We start from the raw sequence: 23215 nt of genomic DNA, 5'->3' as shown, positions 1-23215 counted from the left end.
GACTGCATAAAGGCACTGGCCATCCTTGCTATATTAATGGACATTTATGGATTTCCCATGTAAGGGGGAAAGTTGTCTTTGAAACAAAATCCTATGCTCCTAAGCTCCTACAGGTGGGACATAGCATCACTCTAGGGCTTAGCTTAGAACCCAGTAGGGCCCACTTACTTCTTACCCGCTGACCAAAACTTTCCATTGGTCTTTTTCAATGTTGGGTTGCCTGCAGGCAGAGGGGCAGTTCTAATATAAGTACCTAAGAATCATTTTTCAGTAACATGGCAATTTCTCTTCCAGGAAATGACCACATAATTCCACGAAACTGTCCAGAACTTGAAGTGGGCCGTGTCGCTGTCAGAATTTTGGATGAACTGGTTCTACCATTCCAAGATCTCCAGATCGATGACAATGAATATTCCTGCCTAAAAGCAATTATATTTTTTGACCCTGGTATGTATATGTACTTTAAGATACTATGTTATTTACACCCAAAAATAACAATTTCTACCCTGGGAAACAGGATAAAGGAGTAAGGGTGGTACATTAGCTTCAGTGTGGATGTTGTGCAAGCATGTGCGATCTCCGAGTAGCTAAGATGCTCAAACAAACGGAGCATCAAATGCACACTTGACTCTTAGGAGAAGCTCTTACAGTTAAACCAGGGTCTGAATACAAACCCAAAGTAAGCCTGAAGCTGGGTTAAAGCACATGACCTACTCACAACGAAACACCTCGATTTTTGGAGAAACCTATCGACAGGCTTTGAAACTTCCACCATTGTAAGGGACGGATGAAATTAGGGGGCTAAGCTTCATTTAAATGCATTGTAACATAATGTGATAGGAATTTTCGAGATTCTGGGTGATCACTGTTAAAAAGTGCCTCCGGCTTGCTGATCAAAAACATCCTCACTGAGAGGATAGGTGTCCTGGTGTGTGGCGCAAAGGGCAAAACATATGGATCCTCTGAAGGAGTTTGTACAGGTGGCCTGGGATCTACAGCCCGGTTTTGAATGTGCCACGGCAACAGTGAATTTATCACAAAGTAGATTAGGAAAGGCCAGTGGGGGATCAGGAGTTAGGAGATGCTGAACAAGCAAACAGTTGGCGCTATACACTCCAGTGGGACCAAAAATACACAACTCGCCAATAAGCCATGAACTGTGTTCAGAAATGTAAAATATAAGCGACAGCAGACTGTGTAACCATTTACGCCATAAACCTCACCTTCCCCCAAAACACCTGGTTTTATACCAAAGAGTGGCCTTTCTTCAACACTGTCCGAGATGATCGCCCACATTGGAGATGGGAGAAGCTCGAGGAAAATGGTGGATCCAAAAAAGATGGTAACAATGAGGTTTAGTGGTAAAAAAAATACATAGAGAATTGAATGAAACAAAAGGAACAACCATTCCAGATAAACTCAGCTGAAGACGAGCAACTGGCGATACTCTTCTCTGTGATCATGGAAATACTTAATAGCCAGTAGTAACTGCCCAAGAATTATCAACAATAACCCGCTGGCCTTAGGCTCCTTAAGTGTCCAGAGGTGACTCATTCCTCAATCAAGCACAGCAAAAGCCAATTCAGAATGCCTCCTGGTAGCATTACCTGGTATGCAAAGGTAAGTGCGGCAGGATATGTCTAGATGCAGTGATGCAGAGAAGAGGCTACCATCAGTACAAGTGCAGGGGATTGGTGTGAGGGCAAGGCCTGCAGGGAAGAAACTCAACATGCTCCGCTTTCTAGCACTGAAAAGTGTGAGTGTCTAAAAAAGCTCTACAGCTCCTGAGGTCCTGTTCTCTTGAGACAAACTTAAGTATGTCTCTTCAGCGATCCATTGTGAGCAGGCATGGAACTATTGGTATTCGTCACTTAGAACATCTTTTTTGTTTTCCATTGTGCATCAACAACATAGAGCTTGGACTCCTCACCAAATGTTCTTCTTATGTCGTCCTCTTCCCAGAATGACAATCAGACATGCCTGCAAATCCCAGAAAAGGGAATTTCCTGTGAAAACTTCAAATCTGGGGATAATTATAAGTTACCTGATGCAATATTTTGAGCAGATTTCTAGAAATCGTAGTTTTTTTCTTGCAAGACAAGGCAATTAGGTAATTTGCTATTCAAGTTCATGTGATTATTTGTGTTTTAAAACACACAAGATGATGGACGGAATGTTGCACAATGGCACAACATTCACCCCCAGTCACAGATCTGGGTTTAATCCATCATTATTTTGCTCACCAAGCCACCCCAGTTCAGACATGGTCATATGCAAATCAGTCTTGATCCTTTGCCTCATGGGAATAGTCCAGACCGAACTGCGAAGCCATGTCTTCCCTGGACCGAATCAAGCATCCTAGGACCGGTTTCTGGCTATCAGCCTTCATCAGCCAGGATAGCTTGACTCCAGTGGCTTAGTGAGCACGGGACCAACGTCTGGGCATACCCTTCCCACATAGGATGAACAGCAAAACACACAAGATGATGAACGGAATGTTGCACAATGGCAAAACATTTACCCCCAGTCACAGATCTGGGGGAGTGTTTGATTTGCTCAAACGCTTCGTCCATCATTATTTGTGTTTTGAAATATCACAAAATCAGGGCAAACTCTAAGAATTGATAACGTGCAATCATTGTTGTGATCAGCAGACAAGAAGCAACTCACACATAAGTTAATCTAATTTAAACAAACAGATCACCAAACGTGTTTCTCCTCTGTATAGTCCTACTAAAATATTGCTGAGCGTTAGTTAATAAAACAAGTAAAAACAACAAAACAATGTGTAACTTTGTAAACCAGGAACACGTGGAAAACTGAACTAAGAAATTCAATTTGGTAACTGTGTAACTATGTAAATTAAGCTTTCGAAATATCAGTTAGACACAAACTCTAAGTACTCATTTACTTAGAAAGACTGGATACCTCGTTGTTTTCTAACCACAAGGACACAAGCGAAGATCCTAAAATAATATATTTATTCTCTGTGTTTTTTTTAGATGCTAAGGGGTTGAGTGATCCTACCAAAATCAAACGTATGCGCTACCAAGTGCAGGTCAGTCTGGAGGACTACATCAACGACAGGCAGTACGACTCCCGGGGTCGCTTCGGCGAACTGCTGCTTCTGCTCCCTACACTCCAGAGCATAACCTGGCAAATGATAGAGCAGATTCAATTTGTCAAACTCTTTGGAATGGCCAAGATTGACAATCTGCTCCAAGAGATGCTTCTAGGAGGTTAGTATGAACAGTGCACAAACTATTAAATCTGAAATACATTTGTCAAGAATACAAGACCGAAACGTGTACAGAAGATGAGAGAAGGCTGAAAACAGCTGTTCAAAATGTTTACCAATAAGTTTCAGCCACACTCTTAATCTGCTTTTTCAGACAGGATGTTTTATTTGAGCTTTATGTGATACTGCCATAATTAAACAGTTTAAAGGCAGATGTTAGTTTTGCAGACACAATTGGAACAACATTGCATTCCAGCTTCCCATTTGTAAGACCTGGTTTTATATTGCTGGGGCTTTTCATCAGGCATCAAGGCCTTCCAGGCAATCAGTAGTTTGGATTTCCTTAAATATATGTCTCACTTCACTACAGGTACAACTATTCGCAAAGCCAAGAGTAAGGGCCTGATTAAATTCTTGGTGGTAAGGATACTCCGTCGCAACAGCGTTGGGGTTTCCTTACAGCCAAGAATGTGGTCTGCCTGCCGAATTTAATGCGGGCAGACCTTAGGGTTAATCACGGCTGACACTACTCTGTCTCAACTGTGAAAAATCACCTCCGATGGCCCTATGGAGTAATTGCTGTCGGAGGCTGACCTGTCATTCTGCCCACCTAATTTTGATTGGCGAAATTGCAGTTTTTATGGCCTGTCACCACCAGGAATATACTGGTGATAAGAGGTAGTGCAAACTGCTAAAAGGCCCCCTCGCCATGGGAGAGGACTCCCATGTTGAGGGACCTATTGCAATTTAAATTTTCAAAAATAAAATCAGTTTTTTTAAATAAATAAAATAATCTGTTTGGTATAGGGCTCCTTCCTGCTGATGCAGTCCTGTCCAAACAGAAAATGCATTGCCAATGCCTTATAAATGACTGCCAGCTTGGTGGTAATTTACTCCGTCCCCCTGGTGAAACAGCAGGCCATCTGACGCTAATTAAATCAAGACCTAGGTCTCCCAGGCATGCTTTTGACTTTCATTTTAGGTAGCGAATTCAATATGTAATCTCAACTGTGGTGATGCAGTGATCATCATGCCTAAAGAAATATGATCATGAAATTAAAAAACTAAGTTCAGACAAAGATAAACATAGTTTTTACGAAAAGTATTGCCTGAATAACAAAAGAAGGATGGGAAGAATAGAGGCTATCTGGATTAATTCAACTACTGATCGAAAAAGTTACAAAAAATATTTTTCGGTCTCAAAAACCACATTTTGCTGCAATATTTCATGGCATTTAAGGACACTTTTTTGTATGTGAATGTGCTCCTTTTGAAAGAGCAAAATGTCGTCCCTCACAATGAATTAAAGTAATGGCTGAAGTGGACTGACCCCATGCCCTATACAATATGCTGTAGTGGGCGGAAGAAAATGTGAATGACACAATAACAGACCAATGGATTAAGAGAGCCAGCTGAGAGCCCGTTTAAGAAGGTATATTATACATATAATTTTAGTAAAATCAAAAGCCCCTGCCTAATGCCAAGCCTAATAAACAGCTTTACAAAGTGATATGTTCAGGTGCATTTATTGAAGACATTGTTGTCTATGGGGTAGCCTCTACTGCCATTTCATGACTATACAATGTACATTCCTCAAGGACCTGATTTGGTAGGCTGCATAATATTGAGTAATATGTCAACTTTTTTCCGAATGTGATCTATAATTCTGACAAACATGCAAGATTATTATCCATCGTCTCCCTCTGCTTAATTAATGTGTTCTTCACCTCAAATATTTGTGTTGGTGTACTTTTACAACAAGACCTACATCTGCTGTAGTTCAGCCTCTTTCTTAATGTATGGACATTTCTCTTATGGTCTTTTAACACTCTCTGAATGAATTTGTCTAGGATCTACAAACGAGACACCACACGCGCACCATCCACTGCATCCTCACCTTGTCCAAGAGCATCTAGCAACAAACGTTATTGTTGCCAATACACTAGTCGCGCATGGACAAATGAGTAGGTATTTCTTTTTTATAAGATTTGAAATGTATATTTAAACACTGTTTCCTGAACTTCAACAAACACTATATTGCCAACCGAGTAAAATCTGCATCAGTTTCAAAATAGCTGGTTCATAAAAATTTCCACCAGAAAGTTCTGATGGTTAAATAATTTACAATCTCAGTCAACTCTAGGGCTAAATCAGGTCTCATCTTTCTATGCTGACTGCTTTTTGCTATCATGGAGAATACAAATCCTGCAACTAAAAGGCATTTCCTAATTCCAATAAAACGTTGTGTTAGTGGGTCAATTATTGTCCTAATCTAAACCAAATGAACTAATGTAAAACCTTGGATTGAGCTGATTGTTAGAAGTTCCTTCTGCCCTTTATGGCAATGTTTCTGTGTCATTGACGATTTTAAGTGGCATTACACAAGCAGTTGTATTATCAATTTTAAAATGTGCACAAACAGTAAAATGTGCAGAAATTGAAGATGCATCAGTGTTCAAAAGACATATAACATGGGAAGATTGAAAGGAAAGAGTACTTTAATAAAACCATTACCCGTCCACCACTGTAGCAGGACACAGAAAAACACTAGCATACCGCTCGCAGTTACATGCTATAACCCTATGCTCCACTTTCCCCATCATTGCCACAGGTGCTAACGTCAGTGTCTCACGGTGGAATCCTTTCAACAACTTTAAAACTCCCACCAACTTCAATTGCAGTAGGCAAAAGTCACAAAAAGAGTATACCAGCCAATCAGGTAAACATGACTTTGTACATGTGAGGGGGTATTTGAGGTGTGAGACGAGCCACAAGGCTAAAATAGAAGCTGTATCCATCACAGATCCCCCATCAGCCCACCATTCCACCCACCATCCACCTGAACCATACCTGCAACCAGCAAGGGGAGTCTCATTTCTGCCAATTTCTACCAGAAACTGGTCTGCAAAGTTCTTTCCCTCAAGGTGCTTCCTTTCAGTTTTCTTTATACATCCTTAGACGATTGTAAGTGACTACTAATATGAAAGTCTTTTAAACACTCTCTTAAAGATAAAATGTGTCAATCAAGTCCAAAATGGGAATGACTACTGTAGAAGAATGTTCTAAAACAACTTCAGTTTAGAAAATAGTTCTCTATATTGATTTGTTGTTCTCCTCATTATTTTTGCAGCTACTCCTGAAACACCACAGCCTTCACCACCATCGGTGTCCGGGCCTGAGCATTATAAAGTGATCCCGGGTGCAATTACTGCTATATCTAAACAACCATCGTCAATTCCTCAAGCAACCATCACAAAACAGGAAGCAATGTAGCTCGTCCTTGTACTAAGGAAAAGAAAAAAAATAACTATCAGGAACTCTGAAAAGACTCAGTTTTGAGAAACAGTTGAGACTCACATCATCAAGGCGAACAGAAAACAACTGATTGGACATTGTTGTGCCAAGACCAGCGGATTGTTAAAAGATGCGTTCTAAAAAAAGGCACAATTAAACTACACAAAAAGTCTCATCTATTTTTATGAACAGCAACCATCAGACCTGTGATCTGTGAATAATAGGGAAACATAAAGATGTATCTATATTTTTTTAGCTGTTTATGGCCTTCTTTTAGTTTAGGAAAATAATTTATATATATGAAATCCTAACTCTCCTGGCCTGTAAAATAGCATGTTGCACTAACCAGTAATGACATCTAATGAGGAACTAAGATTAATTTAATTTTATATGACATACCTATGATAAGTTAGGTACATCTATCCTACAAAACTGTCTAACAATATCTTGAAGACCATTTGGGTATACTCTAGAGTCTAAAACTTCATGCACAATAACATTTAAAGAGGACTAACTTTGGCTGATATTACCAAGATGTCTTCTTTGAGCTTTCTGGGTAGGTTTAGTGTTTGATTGTTGTTTATTAGTATAGAACCTAGAACATTTGAGGTGCTTCTCCTCATTACCCAACAGATCAAGAAATTGTGTCCCTGATTTACTTCTGTAGCCCACAAGCGTGGATCAACTGCTATTAAATTAGATCAGTTCATTTTTGCTTTTAAGACTCACCATTACCTTTTCCATCTTTTATACAAAAACCTCATTGTGATGATAGGCATTGTAGAGGTGCATCTATTGTATTCACCTTACAAAGAGAGCCTCAAATTATTTAATTATTAGATTGCCCCAACCTGGTCTCCCTTGGTCTCACAGAAAAGGAAAAACTTACCTTAACATAGTTGACTATGATTTGCTTGTGGTCATCTTCATGGCGACTGTCCTGCACGACCCTCATTTTTGGAGCTTCAACTCATAGCATAACACCATTCAGCTGTCTGCCATTACGACAAGTCAGTAATGGCACCCTGAGAACAAACGGGTACTATGGGGTCACCATGGGGGCAACAATCGCAAGTAGATCAATGCCCACTTTCAAGCTGTGCTGCCTCTTCCCAAAACGAAACATATTTATTAATACACATCCCTGGGCGGTCAGATGGCACCGGGCACTCTCTCAGTACAAATATCATGAGACTGTCCACTTAAAGTACTAGGGCCATGGATGTACAGCAGTAACCGAAAACAATATTATTTGATCGGTGGTAGCATTTCCAGGAATAACTCTTTTTAGATTCAGTGTTCCTGGCTAGTCTTACCTGAATGGTTAAAAAATGCCTAGACATGACTTTTTATTTCACATTGCAGTGAATAATAAATGCAATTATTTATTCTTACATTAATTGGTGATTAAATGCTGTTAATTGCATCAGATAACAATTTTTTTGAGTAACAGAAGCCTGAATCTTACACAGAGATGGCAAAGATGTCATTACTGTCATTGGATAAGCGACTGCTAGCTTCATATCTTATACAGTCAAAAATCAAACAGATGAGATAACTCTTTGAAGATGTGGCCTTTATGTGTCACCCAGTCAAACAGAGAGAGCTGTTCCGCTAACAAAGATGCAATGTGCCTGATAGGACGCTTTGTCTTTGAAACTACAAAAGTCCTCCCATACAATCAAACTTAAGCTGCCATTGGGTTTTACCACTAATTCAAAATGGCCGACGATGACTCTACTGGACACTGACTCCACCACCAGGAAAGAAACTTAGGATGCCAAAGCAAAGTTGGCATATGACAAATGCTGCAACTACCACTGCCATTGATTTACAAGAAAGTACTGTTTGGTGGAACGGGTGAAAGACTTTGTGTGTTTTTGCCAAAACTGTCTCCGGTGTGCCCTTGATTTGATCAAAAATAAACTTCTATGTTTGCAATTAAGGAATTTCAGCAAGGAAGCCAGAGGTCGTGAACTGTCTCGTTTGTTGCAGGAATAGTGAACTGTTTCATTTGTTGCGTGAATAAAAGAAACGCGACTTTCAAAAGTGAAGACTGTGAAGCACAACATTCTGTAGGTGATCTTTTACTACATGCATTGAGCACTTGTAGGAAACCCAACATCCATCTATACCTTGTCTATGTCTTTTGAAACTTAAACAAACTTTTTGGGGGATGTTGCTGTAATGTCTCCCATGAGGAGTGGCCAATGACCAATTATACCTATGTCATCCATCTTTAGGAATCCCTAGGTTCTCAATATTATTGTGTCAAGTGGCTGGAGATTTCTCATTAGGTCTCACAGCTTCCTGCAGTATATAAAAGAAAAAACACTAGAAAGCATTCTTGATCTGTGAAGAGTTTTGGGAAATGATTTTCGAATTGCTTCTGAGATCAGAAAGGCTGGTGGACACATCTGGTGGTTCATCATTTCAGATTATAGCACAATTCAATGTAAAAACGTTCTTTTTACATGGTATTTTATACATGGTATTATCAATGCGACTCTTTTTAGTGGTGGCCAACAGTTGTTTTAGAACCTTAAGGTTGTGATTAGCTTTAGCTAGTGTTAAGGTTTATGTTTCTCATTAGTAGCCATATTTATGCACAAAAAAGATAGTCCTTACATTTTGCCATGTGGTGTGCATATCCTGACTTGTAGATTTTCATCACCTTTTTTACTGGTAGCATTGGGTCCAGATTCACAAAGTTATTTGTGCAACAAACTGATGCCTATTTGTGTTAATCAGAGCATTTACAGGTGCAAATTCCACACAGTCACAAAACATGAAAAAACGTAGAAAATCATGGCGCTTTTTTGTGATGTTACATATGGTTACATCCACTTTTTGGGGTAGGTGTTTAGCATTCCATGGTGGGGACAACTACAAAGATTAATTAACAAAAGTTGGTGAGAATTCACAAAATCTTTGCTTATAGTGTTCCACCCTGAAAACAATCTGCTGTTCTCTCATGTTAAGGGTAGGAGTTACACAGTGGGAAAGAAGGAACACCGACAGAATTGGTCGGGTGTATGGAAAGGCTTTCTCCATGGGTAAAATATTTTCTCTGCAGAGAAGAAACATTAGCAAGTGCACATGCACCTATCATTGCAGTATCCAATTTTTGAAATGTACAACTGTTGCATTCCAAATGCATAAATGTTTACACATGCGTGTTTGTAGACTCCAAGAAAGTATGACTTTTGTTCCAAGTCTAGGACTAACCCCACAGGAGCATATATCTGACTTTAGGAAATCAGTTAATTGTTATTTAATGCTTAATTCTATGAAACCTCTACAGGCTAAAATTATCTACTCAGCTCACCCAAATACCAGAACACTAGCATTATGCCACTGTAAAATAATGTAATGTGAAGAAGAAAAGAAATGCAAATCTAGGGGAACAAAGATGAAGACAACTTGTTTAAGATTTTTTTTTAAAAAGGTCATGCTTATGACAAAATGCAAACAATCCTTGTTTAATTTGCAGGTAGCTAGAGAAAGCATCTCCTTAGGTTTGCGTTTGTGGATGATACAGAGATGCTAGAGGCAAAGTGTACATAGAAAAAAGAAAGTCAAATACAATTGGATTTCAGTATTGTCATGTAATCAAAATTATCTGAATAGTGGAACTGACAGTAAACAAACTTTGACACCATAGTGTCATCATACACTATTTGGTTCTGATTCCAAGGTGTTGGATAATTTCCGACCTCTGTGGAAGCCCCTGTTTCTGCAGGAGTCAGAACTTTGAGTTGGGTGGGATTTAACGCTCCCAGTAATTACCAAGTGTATTAAATATCTCACGCTTCATTACGTTGCAACATGTCAAACCTGCCAACATTTAACTGGGCAAAAGTGTATGGAATTTATCGTGGCATACGTTTAAGCACCCAAATCTGCATGTTAGTCCCCAAAACTAAGAATATGCAATAAGTCACAAACGTGTGGTAATGGGGATCCCCAGTGAAATAGTTCCATGTGGTACAAAGCATGGCAATGGTGGTCACCAGTGAAAAAGTTTGCTTTTTAGAGAGCACAGGTCATTTTTTTCTAACGTCTGAAGTCTGCCAGAAGTTTGTTCTGTATTATTAAGATATACAGATGAAGCCACAACTGCCAGTAATTCTTACCTTGAGGCCAAAATGTGCCTTAGAGTGGGACTGAAAATAGAGTACTTAGAACATGAATTTTGAAATAAGTTATTGTAATTCTGAAGTACATTGCTTTTTAAATGATGTTGTAAACCATATATTGTAAATATGAGATTTAAACAGAACTGCTGCTCTCTGTGCACCCTTTCCTTACTCACTACAACTGTTTCTGGATGTTGAGTTGCATTTTTGACAATATTGCAAATTTCATTGTTAGTACTTCTTCCTGTTAACATATTCTTGGATTACTGCCTTCTGATGAGAAACAAAAACATCCCATAACTTCAGTCTGTGTAAATAGTAATGCAAAGTAAATATTCTACAACCTAATTCAGTTACTGTATTGTATATGCTGTTATGCAGTAAAAATATGGGTTTTCCACTGTCTAGTTACAGATGCATATTGCAGACATTGGTACAGAAAACATTGACAACTCTAATAAGTGAAAGTGCTTCTGGTTAGTTGCTGAGTTTGTCCATGCGGTTTTGTGGATGGGTGAGTGGATGAATTTTAGAATGAACCCATGTATGGATGAATTCAGGAGCATATCACTAGGCGAATGGATGGATGTAAGGGTGAGTTCATGAGTACCTGGATAGATGCAATGGTGAGTGAGTAACTGGACGAAAGTATGAATTGGTCAGTGAATGTATAAATAGATGACTGGGTGAAATCATGCAAGGATGCATGAGTGGAGGAGTGCATGGATGGATGAGTGATATATGAGTAAGTGCATGGATGCATCAGTCACCCTGTAGATGGAAGTCGTTGAACGGGTGGATGAGTGAGTTTGTATGCCAATGAAATGTTAGGATTATTTCAACCTCTTCCACATTTGGGGACTGTCCAACAAGCTGGCCACATTTTACATTTAGCGTCAAGAGCCCAGCTCTTTCTGATTCAAGTGAACGTCACGACAGATGTGCTGTTTGAAGTGTACAATTGTACTCCATGACATCCCTCAAAATCGTTTTTGAAAGGGAGCATATCAAATCAAAGTGGCACTCATGTGCTTTATGCAATCCATCTAGAAAACACCACCTTTGCATTCTGAGGTTTTCCAAGAAGATAATCACCCCAAACTGGTTTGCACCTGCTCACAATGTCAAATTTAGAGCATGAGCTCATGAGTGGATCCTAGCAGGTGTAAGGAGAGGAACCACTCAGGGTAAGGGGTAAGGATGGTGACTAATCAACCAAAGGTAGCCCAGCCCCAAAACCAAGAAAGCAGACACCACAGCATTTAATGGGTTGGCAAACAAAAACATCATTCACAGACACCCCATGGGCTTGAAGGACATAGAATGGCATCAACAGGAGATCCACTGGACTAGTGAGGAGCAGGGCATCCAGAACTTGGTGGGTGATTGTAAATTGATCTCCGTCAAACATCGTACAGTATACACACTGAATACTAGAGGGGCAAGGACATAGTGATGTGTGGCTTCATATTAACCATTATCATTCTCCATCCATAGCACCCCACCACCTATCCATACAGCATCCTAATTATATTGATATATTCTCTGCATCCCTTCTAAAAAGTCCAAAGGCAGTCTCATATCACATCATTTTTTCTACCGCAGGATGCAAACAATTGGATTAAATACTGTTTCCAAATCAGTGTAATAGCAATGCAGCAGTTACTTTTTCCTTCAAGCCATTCATGCCAAGCTGGTCATAACAAATATATTATGTACTTTGAAAATACCCTTTGCCAAATCAGGTCTGGTCTTTCAGGTGCTTTCTGAGTATCATTTGCCTATGTAAGATGTTGAGATATACAATGTCAGCTAAAAGTTTGCTGGTGAACAGATCATCTCTTGGTGCCAATAATTAACTTTTCTTAAACACTGATCAGATTTAAGCTTCCCCATGCTGAAAGAATTCTAGGCGCGACCATGGCTAATCACATGACAGGTTTAAATAATTGCATACACATTATAAAGCTTCCAAACAATGACAGAAATGCAATCTTGGTCAATGGCCCAGGAGTTCTTCAGTTATTGAATCCTTGAATATACATCCTTTGAGAGCAGTTCACCAGCCCCTGCATCTTCAGCCATCAGCTCATTTGTGGGCTTGATTTCTGAACACTAATTGGAAGACCTTTATTATAAAACATAGAAACATATGCCACCCTCTTCAGTAGCTCAATCCCTTCTAAATCCTCACTGGATTTTAATTCTCTCTATCCGAGAGACTACTTTCCAGATTTAATTTCTTTCTCACACCTAATTTTAAACATATGTTGCCTATTAGCTTAAAATCGTTTTCTAGTAGATGTCCAAATCTTTCATTATTCATTTCTTTTAAGTGCAAATCAATGTTTTCTTATGAACAGTCAAAAATTGGCTACTCTTAGTTTTTTTCACATCACTCATGTGCATCCTCCTCTAAATTTCCATATTGGCATTGGACCAAGGGAGGTTTCCTCTCTTACTTAAGACAGTACATTTAGGGCCAGATTGCAATCGCGATCGGAAGGGCTTGGAATTGGATTCGAAATTGCCTAAACCGATCCGGAGCCCTTGTTTCCCACCAAATTATTCACAGTTCAGAACGACCAAGTACAAAGCCTGGAAACCATAAGCACCAACTAAATCGATTCCGGAAGTCATTTGGACAGGATGAGCCTTCCAGAACCAAATTGCGCATCTCTATGGACTTGGTTTTCCGAATGAGCGAGTATGATTAGTGATTCGGACAGTTTTTCCTTTTAGGTTTGACCAGAACAATTCGGCTGCCAGAATCGGTCTTTGGGGGCCTGTGGCAGTTCCCCATTCACCCAGGGCCCTCTGAATTGGGCCCGTGGGGTACCCTTGGGTCCCCTCTTCCTAACTATGCACAGTATGGCAGGCACCAAGGGGTGCCCGCCACAGGGTGCACGATTATCCCCAACCACCCATTTTGTCAATGCGAGCCCGTGTACATGTTCGGTCCACAGGCTCCCATTTAAGTCAAACCGAATCGTATCCGGATGCATTCAAGTGCATTATACTCGTTCGGTCAGACTCCCCCGATCCGAGTAGTATAGAAAGCATTTCGGATCGGGTTGTTCAGTACGCTTTCCGATCGAGATCGGAATTGGGCCCTTAGTTTGTGCTCTGAATCAAAAATGTTTCCCAATAAAACCACAAAACCTGGATGTATTTCCTCATCATGTCCTCCTTGGTCAACATAGGATCTATTAATACAGCTGGTCTTCCACGTTGATGATCCCTCACAATTTATTATCAGTAAAGTCAGACCACATATTGTTAAAATATGATGCATCTGGCAATTCTTAGTATAGGCACTTGTAGACCTACAACCAACTGACAATTGTCGTACTTAGCATTTATCAGGATTTGGTAAAGACTGAAAATCAAACTGCATTACATTGCTGCACTTTTATGAATAATTATCGGGAATTACAGCTCTTTAGGACTCCTAAACATCAGGGGGTTTCCCTTTCTATATGATCAATTCTGAGGTAAAAAATTGTGGGACAAGGATCCACTATGTTTCTTCATGAATGATAGCTTGGATATTGTAAACCAACAGGGCTGGAAAATTAACTTTAAAATTGCTAGAAACAACAATTAAAGACATCTAAACACTTCTCAACCTCTATAAAATACTGTCTTTGTTCCTGCCTGGAGATGAACATTCACACAATTAATTTCAACCTGAACCCTTCTCAGACACAATACAATGGGTCAGCACATAGACTGCAAGGATTTCAATTGAGCTATCCAATTGTTTACTGGTTCACCCTAAGTAAGTCCAACCTTCTGTGAATACCAAAATGATTAAGTGCACTTACTCATTTTGGTATTCTTAGAAGGCACTTACTCATCAATGAGTAAGTGCCTTTTGTTAATACCAAAATGAGAAAGTGCCTTCTGTGAATACCAACATGAGTAAATGGTAGTAAGTTTAGGATTTTGTCTTAAGTTAGTTCTGTGAATCCAGCCCATGGAGTTTCTAAACTAAAAGCATTTTGATCTAGCACACATTTGTAAGATTTACCCTTCAAAGAGTTTATGCTTTTGTCTAGGCCCTATGCCTATAAACATATTCTCTAATGGTAAATAAGGTAATTTTTGCATACAGCCAGGCCTGTCCTGTATGTAACATGTATCATTAGCATACCAAAGTCCTGCAATACATGAAAAATTCAAGTTCAAATGATAGTATAAGTAGAAAATCAAAACTACAGGTTAATAGCTTAAACATGCTATGAACCTAGTTACACTTTATTCAATATGTTTGTATATGTAAAGGCATATCGCTAATATTTTAAATCAATTAATCAGAAACTCCCCAGACCTGCTTGGACAGCTGAGGACAACATGGGAGAGAGACCTTGTAAATGTAGACGATGATGACTGTGTAGAAGCAATACTGGGCCCAAGGGAGGTAGCGATAAGATCCAGGTTCAGATTGCTTCAACTAAAAGTCTTACATCAGGCCTATCATGCTAGAACATTACTGCACTGAATGGGCCATGCAAAGACAAGGCAGTGCCAGAGGCGATGTGCCAAGTGGGGACCTTCTACCATCTGTTATGGGATTGTCCGATCATACAAGATTATTGGACCCAGATGGTTTTTGCTACAAATCTCAGGGTAGGAGGCAGTGGTGGCAAAACAAAACATCGCAAAATGTTGGGGTGTGGCCGCCCCTTCACAAGTAGCAGAATGGAAGTCTGAACTAGATTTGTGTAGATTAGCAGAGAAAACCATATACTTGAGTAGGGGCTGCCTGCGGAAATGGGAAAAAATCTGGGGAAGCTGGCAAACCTACCGAGGGATTTAGAGTGCAGGGAACCACTTGTACTAAACAGGTATCTACACCACACTTACACTGTACCTATTCTAAATGAAAGGCCACATAATGGGTAAATCTAATGCCCACACGGTAGGCAGATTCTCAGGACCCCGGGGCGAGGGGGTGTTTGGAATGGAAATGGTACTCTGTTGATTTTCTATGATACTTGACTTTAATGCTGATTTGTTCCAACTAAAAATATGTGGCCGGAATCTCCGTGGCTCATTACTTTTCAAATGTATTGTACACTGAGCACACATTAATAAAAAGAGTTTTAAAAAAATGAACTTCAAGCTGACAAAATAAAGTTAGAAATTACAGTAGTTCCAATACAAATGAATTTTCAAAAGCTAGTCCTCCCATGTTTCTTGAGCATGCAGTGACCAGATCCAATGTACAATGTAGATACCAAAAGTTGATTGTGGATTTGATATCATTTTAGACCAGCTAAAATGTCATCATATATTTATTGGTAAATGTATATATTTACTTATTGAACAGTTTTGTATTCCACACCTGCACTACAGAAAGTACTTTAGTGCTTTACCTAGAGCGTTTTAAAAATTCATTGAAAAGATAGGAGCACTATTGAACAAACAAAGTTGCTGTGCTGGAGCAGCAATACACCAGGAGCAAAACAGAAAGCCATAACAGTAACATGAAAAAGCATTTGAGTGTATAGATGGGGGGAGCTTAATCTTAGTCAGGAAAAAGTGGTAGATGTGCCCTTTTAGTTGCTTCTCAAAGAAGAGACGTGGTTTTAGTTCTACTATTATGGGAATGAGAGTTCCAAGCAGATGTCACAACACCAGAGAAGGAATGTTTCTGAAGATGAATAGTTTTGATGCAAGAACTTCCATTTACATCAAGTCATATCCATTCAATTTCAATGTTCCAAACTTTATTCGCTCCATGTCAAATAAACCATGAAAGCATTGCATCAATATATAATAACATTCTTTAAAATCGTCCTTTACACAGTATAACACTGATTGCTAAAATGTCATTAAAAAAATTAAAAATGCTAAAATATATCTAATAAAACACCCTTTTCACTTAAAACTTTACAGATTATAATACATTATGGGCAGCAAACTCCAAATCGCTTGGTAAAATCATAGAGCACTTAGGCTAATCCATTATGTTTCCTCGGTCATATATTCTGAGCTTCCTTGCGTAGGCTGAAATGGTGAGAAGCTTTATTATATAAGTAGATTTGTTCCTGTTTAAGAGGGAAAGCAACACAGTTTGAAATGGAGTCTAGCTGCAATCAGCAGCCAATAGAGTATATATAGAATTGGCATGATGTGGTCAAATTTTTCGATTGAGTAACAAATCTGGCCGCGGAATGTAAAACTTCCATGAGCGAGGCAAGCAATGCTTGTGGGGTGCCAACTAAAATAGCATTTCGAATGTATAGGCTGCTGATGTCCTGGGCGTGCACACTCGTTTTCAAAGAGTCTGAGGAGGTTCAAAGTTTGGTTGTTTTGAGAGAGTGGGTGCAGATGACTGCAGATGTTGCAGATTGTTTGAAAAAAGGGATGAAGAAGAGGATGAAGTCAGCAATGTTAGTCTTCAACTGACACAACAATCAAGGTGACAACTGTATTTTTGTATTTGGCTGAAATGAAGAACAACTCCATTTTTTGTATCTTGAGAATAAAGAAAGTTTCTGACATTCAAGTGAGAAGTTTTTCTGGATATGATTGGGGCATGATGATTTCACCTGGAATAGATGTTCTAACTAAACCTGCATATCATCCACAAATTGTAGTCTAGAGACCTCTGTTTCTACGAAGTTCAATCTTAGTGTCTCCATATATAAGTTGAACAGATCAGGGGCTAGTATTGATCCTTGGGGAGCACCACTGGTCACAGCAAATCTTCATGGGATGAAACCCCCAATCTCACTATCTAATGTTGGTAGGTTAGAAAGGAGGAAAAGTAGCTCATAGTCATTCTGAAAAGCCTAGTTGGTTTTCCTGGGTATAAAAAAGCCTGTCTCAATCAAACAAGTTGAACGTTCCCGACAGATCAAGAAAAATGAATAAATAAGACACTGCTTCAGGTAATATGTGAGGGACATAGTCAAGGTTTTTCAGTTGATGCTTCAAAGGTACTTCATAGGCATTAATCAGATTGTTACTTTGTAAGCATTTTTCGTGTTTCCACGACTATGATTATGTTAAGGTGCATTGCATGCATCTTTCCATAATGTTTCCTGGCCAGGGAACTACTTTCTGATGGTACTACTTCCTGTTTTAGGAGATAATGAAATTAGCATCAGTGATAATTGTCCCAGTGCGGGTAATCCAGGGGGCTGGGTTTCACCAGTGGGTGCCAATTTCTACTAGAATAGGCAGTAGCTTGATCATTGCAGTGTTTCCCATTTACCACATCCTTCCAAAGTAGAGATCCATGGATTCATATGAAATGGATAAGTCCAAACCATTGTTATTCCTTAAAGTGGGGAAAATTGGGGGGCGTGGCTTAGCAAGCCACGATGGCGGCTGTGTTTCACTGAGGCTCCGCGATCGGGCTGGCATCTCGCCCTGTTCCAGCGATCGTCGGGAGCCTCCGCTTCCACACCTGGCACCTGGGGTACCCCAGCACCCGGCGACACCCCCTCGGTGAGGTGCGACTCGCACTGCCGTGCGGTGACCCCTGTGGAGACTCTGGCCGGAGCCGCGCGCAGGACAGTAAAATGGCGGTCGCGGCTCCGATCTGCTGAAGCCGGTGCCGCTACACGCCTGCACTGCCGGTCAGAACGCCTACCCGGAGCGGCCGACGGACTACTGCGGAGGTCCGAGCGGAGGGGCGCGGCCAGTCCCGAGCGACGGAGGCAAGTTCGGGGCCCCCAGATGGGGGATCCACGTTTGGACGCAAAATGGCAGGCGCAAGTTGGAGACCCCACGTTACCTGCGCCTCCCTCCGGACGGAGATCTAGCCCAGCTGCCGCACCGACCCAGCCTGTCTCCCTGGCCTGACTGACTCTGCCGGCGGCGGTTCCAGTGGACAGCCACGTCTTATCGAGGCGGTGAGTGCCGGCCCCCTCCCCCTGCCCGAAGGCTCTGGCTCCGGTGTCCCGGCGGCCCCCTGCTCATCTCAGAGTTCGCCGGGTATCGCCTGGCCCTCCATCCCCCAGGCGGACGGCCTGGCTCAATCCGGGACCCGGAGGCGACTCCCCGGCCAGGTCGGCCAGATCTGCCTGACCCTAACATGGCGCCCGAGGGAACACTGGCACCGAGCGCAATGCAAGCCGCCATGTCCCCACCGTGAAGGCAGCGGCGCCCCCAGGACAGCGGCGGACGCCCGCCACTCAGAGATAGCCCTCCATCACATCGAAACCCCCTGGACCCTCCAACGTGTCCCCTGGCCCGCCATCAACTCATTGCTCACCCTGTGGAGGGGTCGGGCCCCTGCCTTGACCGGGACTTGACGTGAGGGTACGCCTTCCGGCTCTTCTGTCGGATATACACTTGACTCCTAGCCACCCCCTCGGAGCTACCAGAAGCCACAGGCCGCCGACCTACTCCGGCTCCGGGCCCTCCTGATCTTCATCTCCCAGGTGTTGTTACACTGTTGTACCCGCGGGGCCACCTGACCACACCGGAGCGCCAGCAGTCTCCGCTTCTGACACTCTTCTGCTGCTCACCACGCCAAGGGGGACGTGATCACAGCGCTGGAGGAGGCCCTACCTCACCCCCGCACCAACACAGGCGGTATAACTAGCCCCTACAGACCTACTATCTCCCCAGAGACCTGTTATCCAGCGCCGGCTGTCCCCTCTAGCTACACGACAGTGCAGGGCCCATTCCGTCGTTCCCATGGGGAAACCGAGAGGCCAGCAGGCGACCGCCGTCCCTGAAACGGCCCCTGAGAACATGCCGCAAACAAGGGCCTGGACACAGATCAACACCCCACACACCGACCCCACGCTGTCAGCGAAACTAGATCAGGTGTTGGCAGCCATTGAACTGTCCCGACTCTCGATGGAGGAACGATTGGGAGTCCTGACGACCGACATAAGCCTGATCCGCGATGACCATCGTAAATTGGCAGACAGGGTGAAAGCGGGGGAGCAGGTCGTGGCCGAGCTGCAGCCCAAGGTGAAGACTCAGGCGACGGACATGCAGGACATCTTGCGCCGTGTGGCGTCCCTCGAGGAACGTACAGTTGATTTGGAGGGGCGCTCGAGGAGATGCAACATTCGCGTCCTGGGGCTACCGGAGGGAATCGAGAACTCAGATCCTCTGACCTATATGGAATCTTGGACCAGTTCTTTCACCCCCGAGTCGGAGCGCTCGGCGTTCTTCTCCATTGAAAGGGCACATAGGGTCCCCGCCCGGGCACCTAAACCAGGTCTCCCTCCACACCCCATGCTGGCCAAGTTCCTACACTTCCGAGACCGAGATGCGGTGCTCCGAGCGGCCCGGGCGGCGGGCCCCTTGCAGGTGGAAGACCAGCGGGTCATGGTGTTCCCGGACTATGCCCGAGAGGTCCAACAACAAAGATCTACCTTTCTGGATGTTAAAAGACGCCTCCAAGCGAACGATATCCAATACTCCCTGCTGTTCCCGGCTCGCCTCAAGGTGCTACACAAAGGAAAGGCCCTTTTCTTCACCAACGCGGATGAGGCACAGGACTGGGCTGATTTTCACTGCCCGCTGATTCCCAGAGCCAGGCCCCAACGAGAACACACTAGTGATCTGCGTCGACCCAGGAAACGTGGTACGAAGCGCACCCAGACGGGCTCATCCAAAAGCCAGGCCTCCTCGCCCTCAGGCTCACCCGACCTCACGCAAATCATGCAGGAGAGACGAGACGCTCTGAAGGCGGTGACAGATCTACACCTCTCCCCCCTTGCACCGGACCTTGAACGCCAACCGCACCTATTCACCCCAGAGAAGGACCGAGACAGCGATGGAACGATGTCGGGATTTGGCCCGATCTCTTCCCCTCTCCTTGTTGCGCACGAGGTGGACGCTACCCTGATTGGACAACCTGGCGCCTCTTCCTGAAAAGTGAACTACCTACTGCTGTATCCTCTTTCATTGATCGCTCTTTGTGTTGTTTGTGAGCCAATGTTTACATGATTGATTGAATGTGTGAGCGCACGTGCGATCGATACTTCTCCTACAGAAGCCCGATTAGCGCACAGCCCAGCGATAACACATGCCGCCGCCCCCGCAGAATTTTGCTATATTTCTCCCCTAGTGGGACTCTTGGTTTGGATATGCCACCCCCGGTGATATATCCCTTGTATTGGGACTGTTCCCCACCGTTGGTTTTACCTGTTTTTATTCCCGACAGTTCCCCCACCGTACCTATGGAAGCAAGGCGTGAAGGAGCACACACGAGACACACAACCAAACTGCCCTCGGGGATTACAAGGGGGCCAGATTCACACGCACAATCCCTTAGTCATGACGACCCCACGACCGGATGTTAGCATCCTCACACTCAATGTACGAGGTTTCACACGCCCAGCAAACGTCACTCTGTCTACTCCTACATAAAACGCATGTCAACTAATATTGCTCTCTTACAAGAGACTCATATTAATGCTACTGAATTGCGCCGGTTACAGAACAAATGGCGGGGGACCCTTTGTGCCACGACATATTCAGCGTTTGCGCATGGCGCCTTGATATGGGTTATGCCAGGAACCCCTTTCCGAGAACTCAGACGGGTGGTAGACAAAGAAGGCAGATATGCACTACTGGAGGGTCTCTTGGACGGTCAGGGGATCCTTCTGGGGAGCATTTACGCCCCCAATACAGAGCAGGATAAGTTTTGGGATCACCTCACGGGAGTATTAGCCCACTTCACTGACGTCCCATGGGTTTTGGGGGGGGACTACAACTGCACATTGGACCCTTCGTTGGACCGCTCACACCTCCCCCCTGCACATTCCCCGGTCCCCCGGCAAGCGGAACTGTTCAGAGCGTGGACGGCACACTGGGCGCTCACTGACGCTTGGCGACACTTATATCCCCATGCTCGCATATACTCCTTCCACTCGATACCCCACAACCTCAGAGTCCGGCTGGACAGATTCTTATGCTCTGCACCGATCCTCCCTAAACTGATCTTTTCGGACTACCTGGGTCGGGTTGTCTCAGACCATGACGCCCACGTACTACGCCTGTCCTGGCGCCCCCCGCACCCGCCCGTTCCTACTTGGAGACTCCCTAAGGACTGTCTGACAGATCAGGTGTTCAGGGACTCACACCAACACAGCATACAAGAATACTTTTTACACAATGCAAACACGGCGACGTCAGCACTGGTGGAATGGGATGCGTTCAAGGTGGTGGCACGGGGAGACTGCATCAAACAGATCGCAGGGGTTCGCCGCACGTTGGAACAGACACTCACATCCACGGAACAGCGCCTAGCTACACTCACTAAACAAACTGATGATTCGGTAGAACACGCCGCGCACATAGCTGAGGCGATGTCCACGTACCAGGAGGCCTGTGCCGATCTTAGGAAATACAATTTTAGGGCCTATGCCGCCAGGGTCCACAAGGACAGAGACAAAACGGGTGCGTTGTTGGCCTGGATGGCGAGGCAAGACACCGAGAACAAACCAATCACGGACATCGTCAACCCGGAAGGGGTACTAGTACAGTCCCAAGCTGATATCCTCCTGGCGTTCCAATGCTATTACGCACGGGTGTACGGCGCCCCGACACGATCCTCTCTGTCATTTGTGGACCACTTCCTTGACCCGCTGTCGTTGCCCACGATCTCGGATGCTGACAGGCGCACGCTCGACGCTAAAATAGCACCCTCAGATATCACACAGGCACTACGAGCCCTGTCTCGCAATAAGGCGCCGGGCCTGGACGGCTTCCCACTAGAATACTACCAGACATTTTCCCCCCCTAGTGGTCCCTCGCCTGGCCCAGGTGTTTGCAGCGGCACTTGATGCAGGAGTACTTCCCTGTTCACTGCGAGAGTCGGTGATAGTCACCTTCCCAAAGCCTCACAGAGACCCACATCACATGGGTTCGTATCGCCCCATCACGCTTCTATCAGCGGATTGCAAGATCCTTGGGAAGATCCTGGCTGACAGGTACGCCCAGATCATATGCCCACTAGTCCACCCCGACCAATGTGGCTTCGTCCCAGGGAGAAATACCTCACAGAACATCCGCCGGGTCTTTCATGTCCAGGACCAGGTGCGAGACAGGTTCCCTCGCGCCGCCTGCCTCATCTTAGATCTAGAAAAGGCGTTCGACACCCTCACCTGGCTGTACCTTTTCTCGGTCATACACCGACTCAACATAGGCCCGACGCTTACAGCGTATACACGCCTTCTGTACACCGATCTGACGTCGCGTGTCAAAATTGGGAAACACATTTCACCTGCATTCGAGGTCCGCCGGGGCACCAGACAGGGGTGCCCCCTGTCGCCTCTTCTCTTCGCCCTGGCCGTCGAACCGCTGGCGATCAGATTACGTCAGGAGGGAGTATTCTGGGGCATCCCGCTCGCGGATGTCACGCACTGCGTTTCAATGTACGCGGATGACCTCCTCATTTATGTCCGAGACATCGAGATTGATCTTGCCCCCATAGCGGTGGCGCTTACTGAATTTGCAGATGCCTCGGGACTCCGAGTGAATTGGGACAAATCCACGATCTACCCCTTTCACCCCGAATTACCGCCCGAGATGTTCAACTGGGGTCTCATAGGCTCGC

At 43.8% G+C, this 23215-nt stretch overlaps 1 protein-coding gene across 5 annotated transcripts in view; it reads left to right on the top strand.

The window, feature by feature from the left end:
• Positions 1-11019, top strand: part of HNF4A (hepatocyte nuclear factor 4 alpha) — a 519025-nt gene extending 508006 nt beyond the window's left edge. For 4 of the 5 annotated variants that reach the window (XM_078651943.1, XM_078651940.1, XM_078651941.1 and 1 more), the window contains 4 exons: positions 295-447; positions 3003-3239; positions 5089-5202; positions 6369-11019. In XM_078651943.1, coding sequence (XP_078508069.1) covers positions 295-447; positions 3003-3239; positions 5089-5202; positions 6369-6511 — 647 coding nt within the window. In that variant the 3' untranslated portion in view covers positions 6512-11019. Of the gene's footprint in view, positions 1-294; positions 448-3002; positions 3245-5088; positions 5203-6368 lie in introns of those variants that run through there. The other variant, XM_078651944.1, reaches the window with a different exon arrangement.
• The last annotated feature ends 12196 nt before the right edge of the window (positions 11020-23215 follow it).

This window comes from Lissotriton helveticus, chromosome 7 (genome assembly GCF_964261635.1).
Source record: "Lissotriton helveticus chromosome 7, aLisHel1.1, whole genome shotgun sequence".
Lineage (NCBI taxonomy): Eukaryota > Metazoa > Chordata > Amphibia > Caudata > Salamandridae > Lissotriton > Lissotriton helveticus.
The sequence above is the reverse complement of the archived record's forward strand: the minus strand, read 5'-3'. Positions and strand labels throughout refer to the sequence as shown.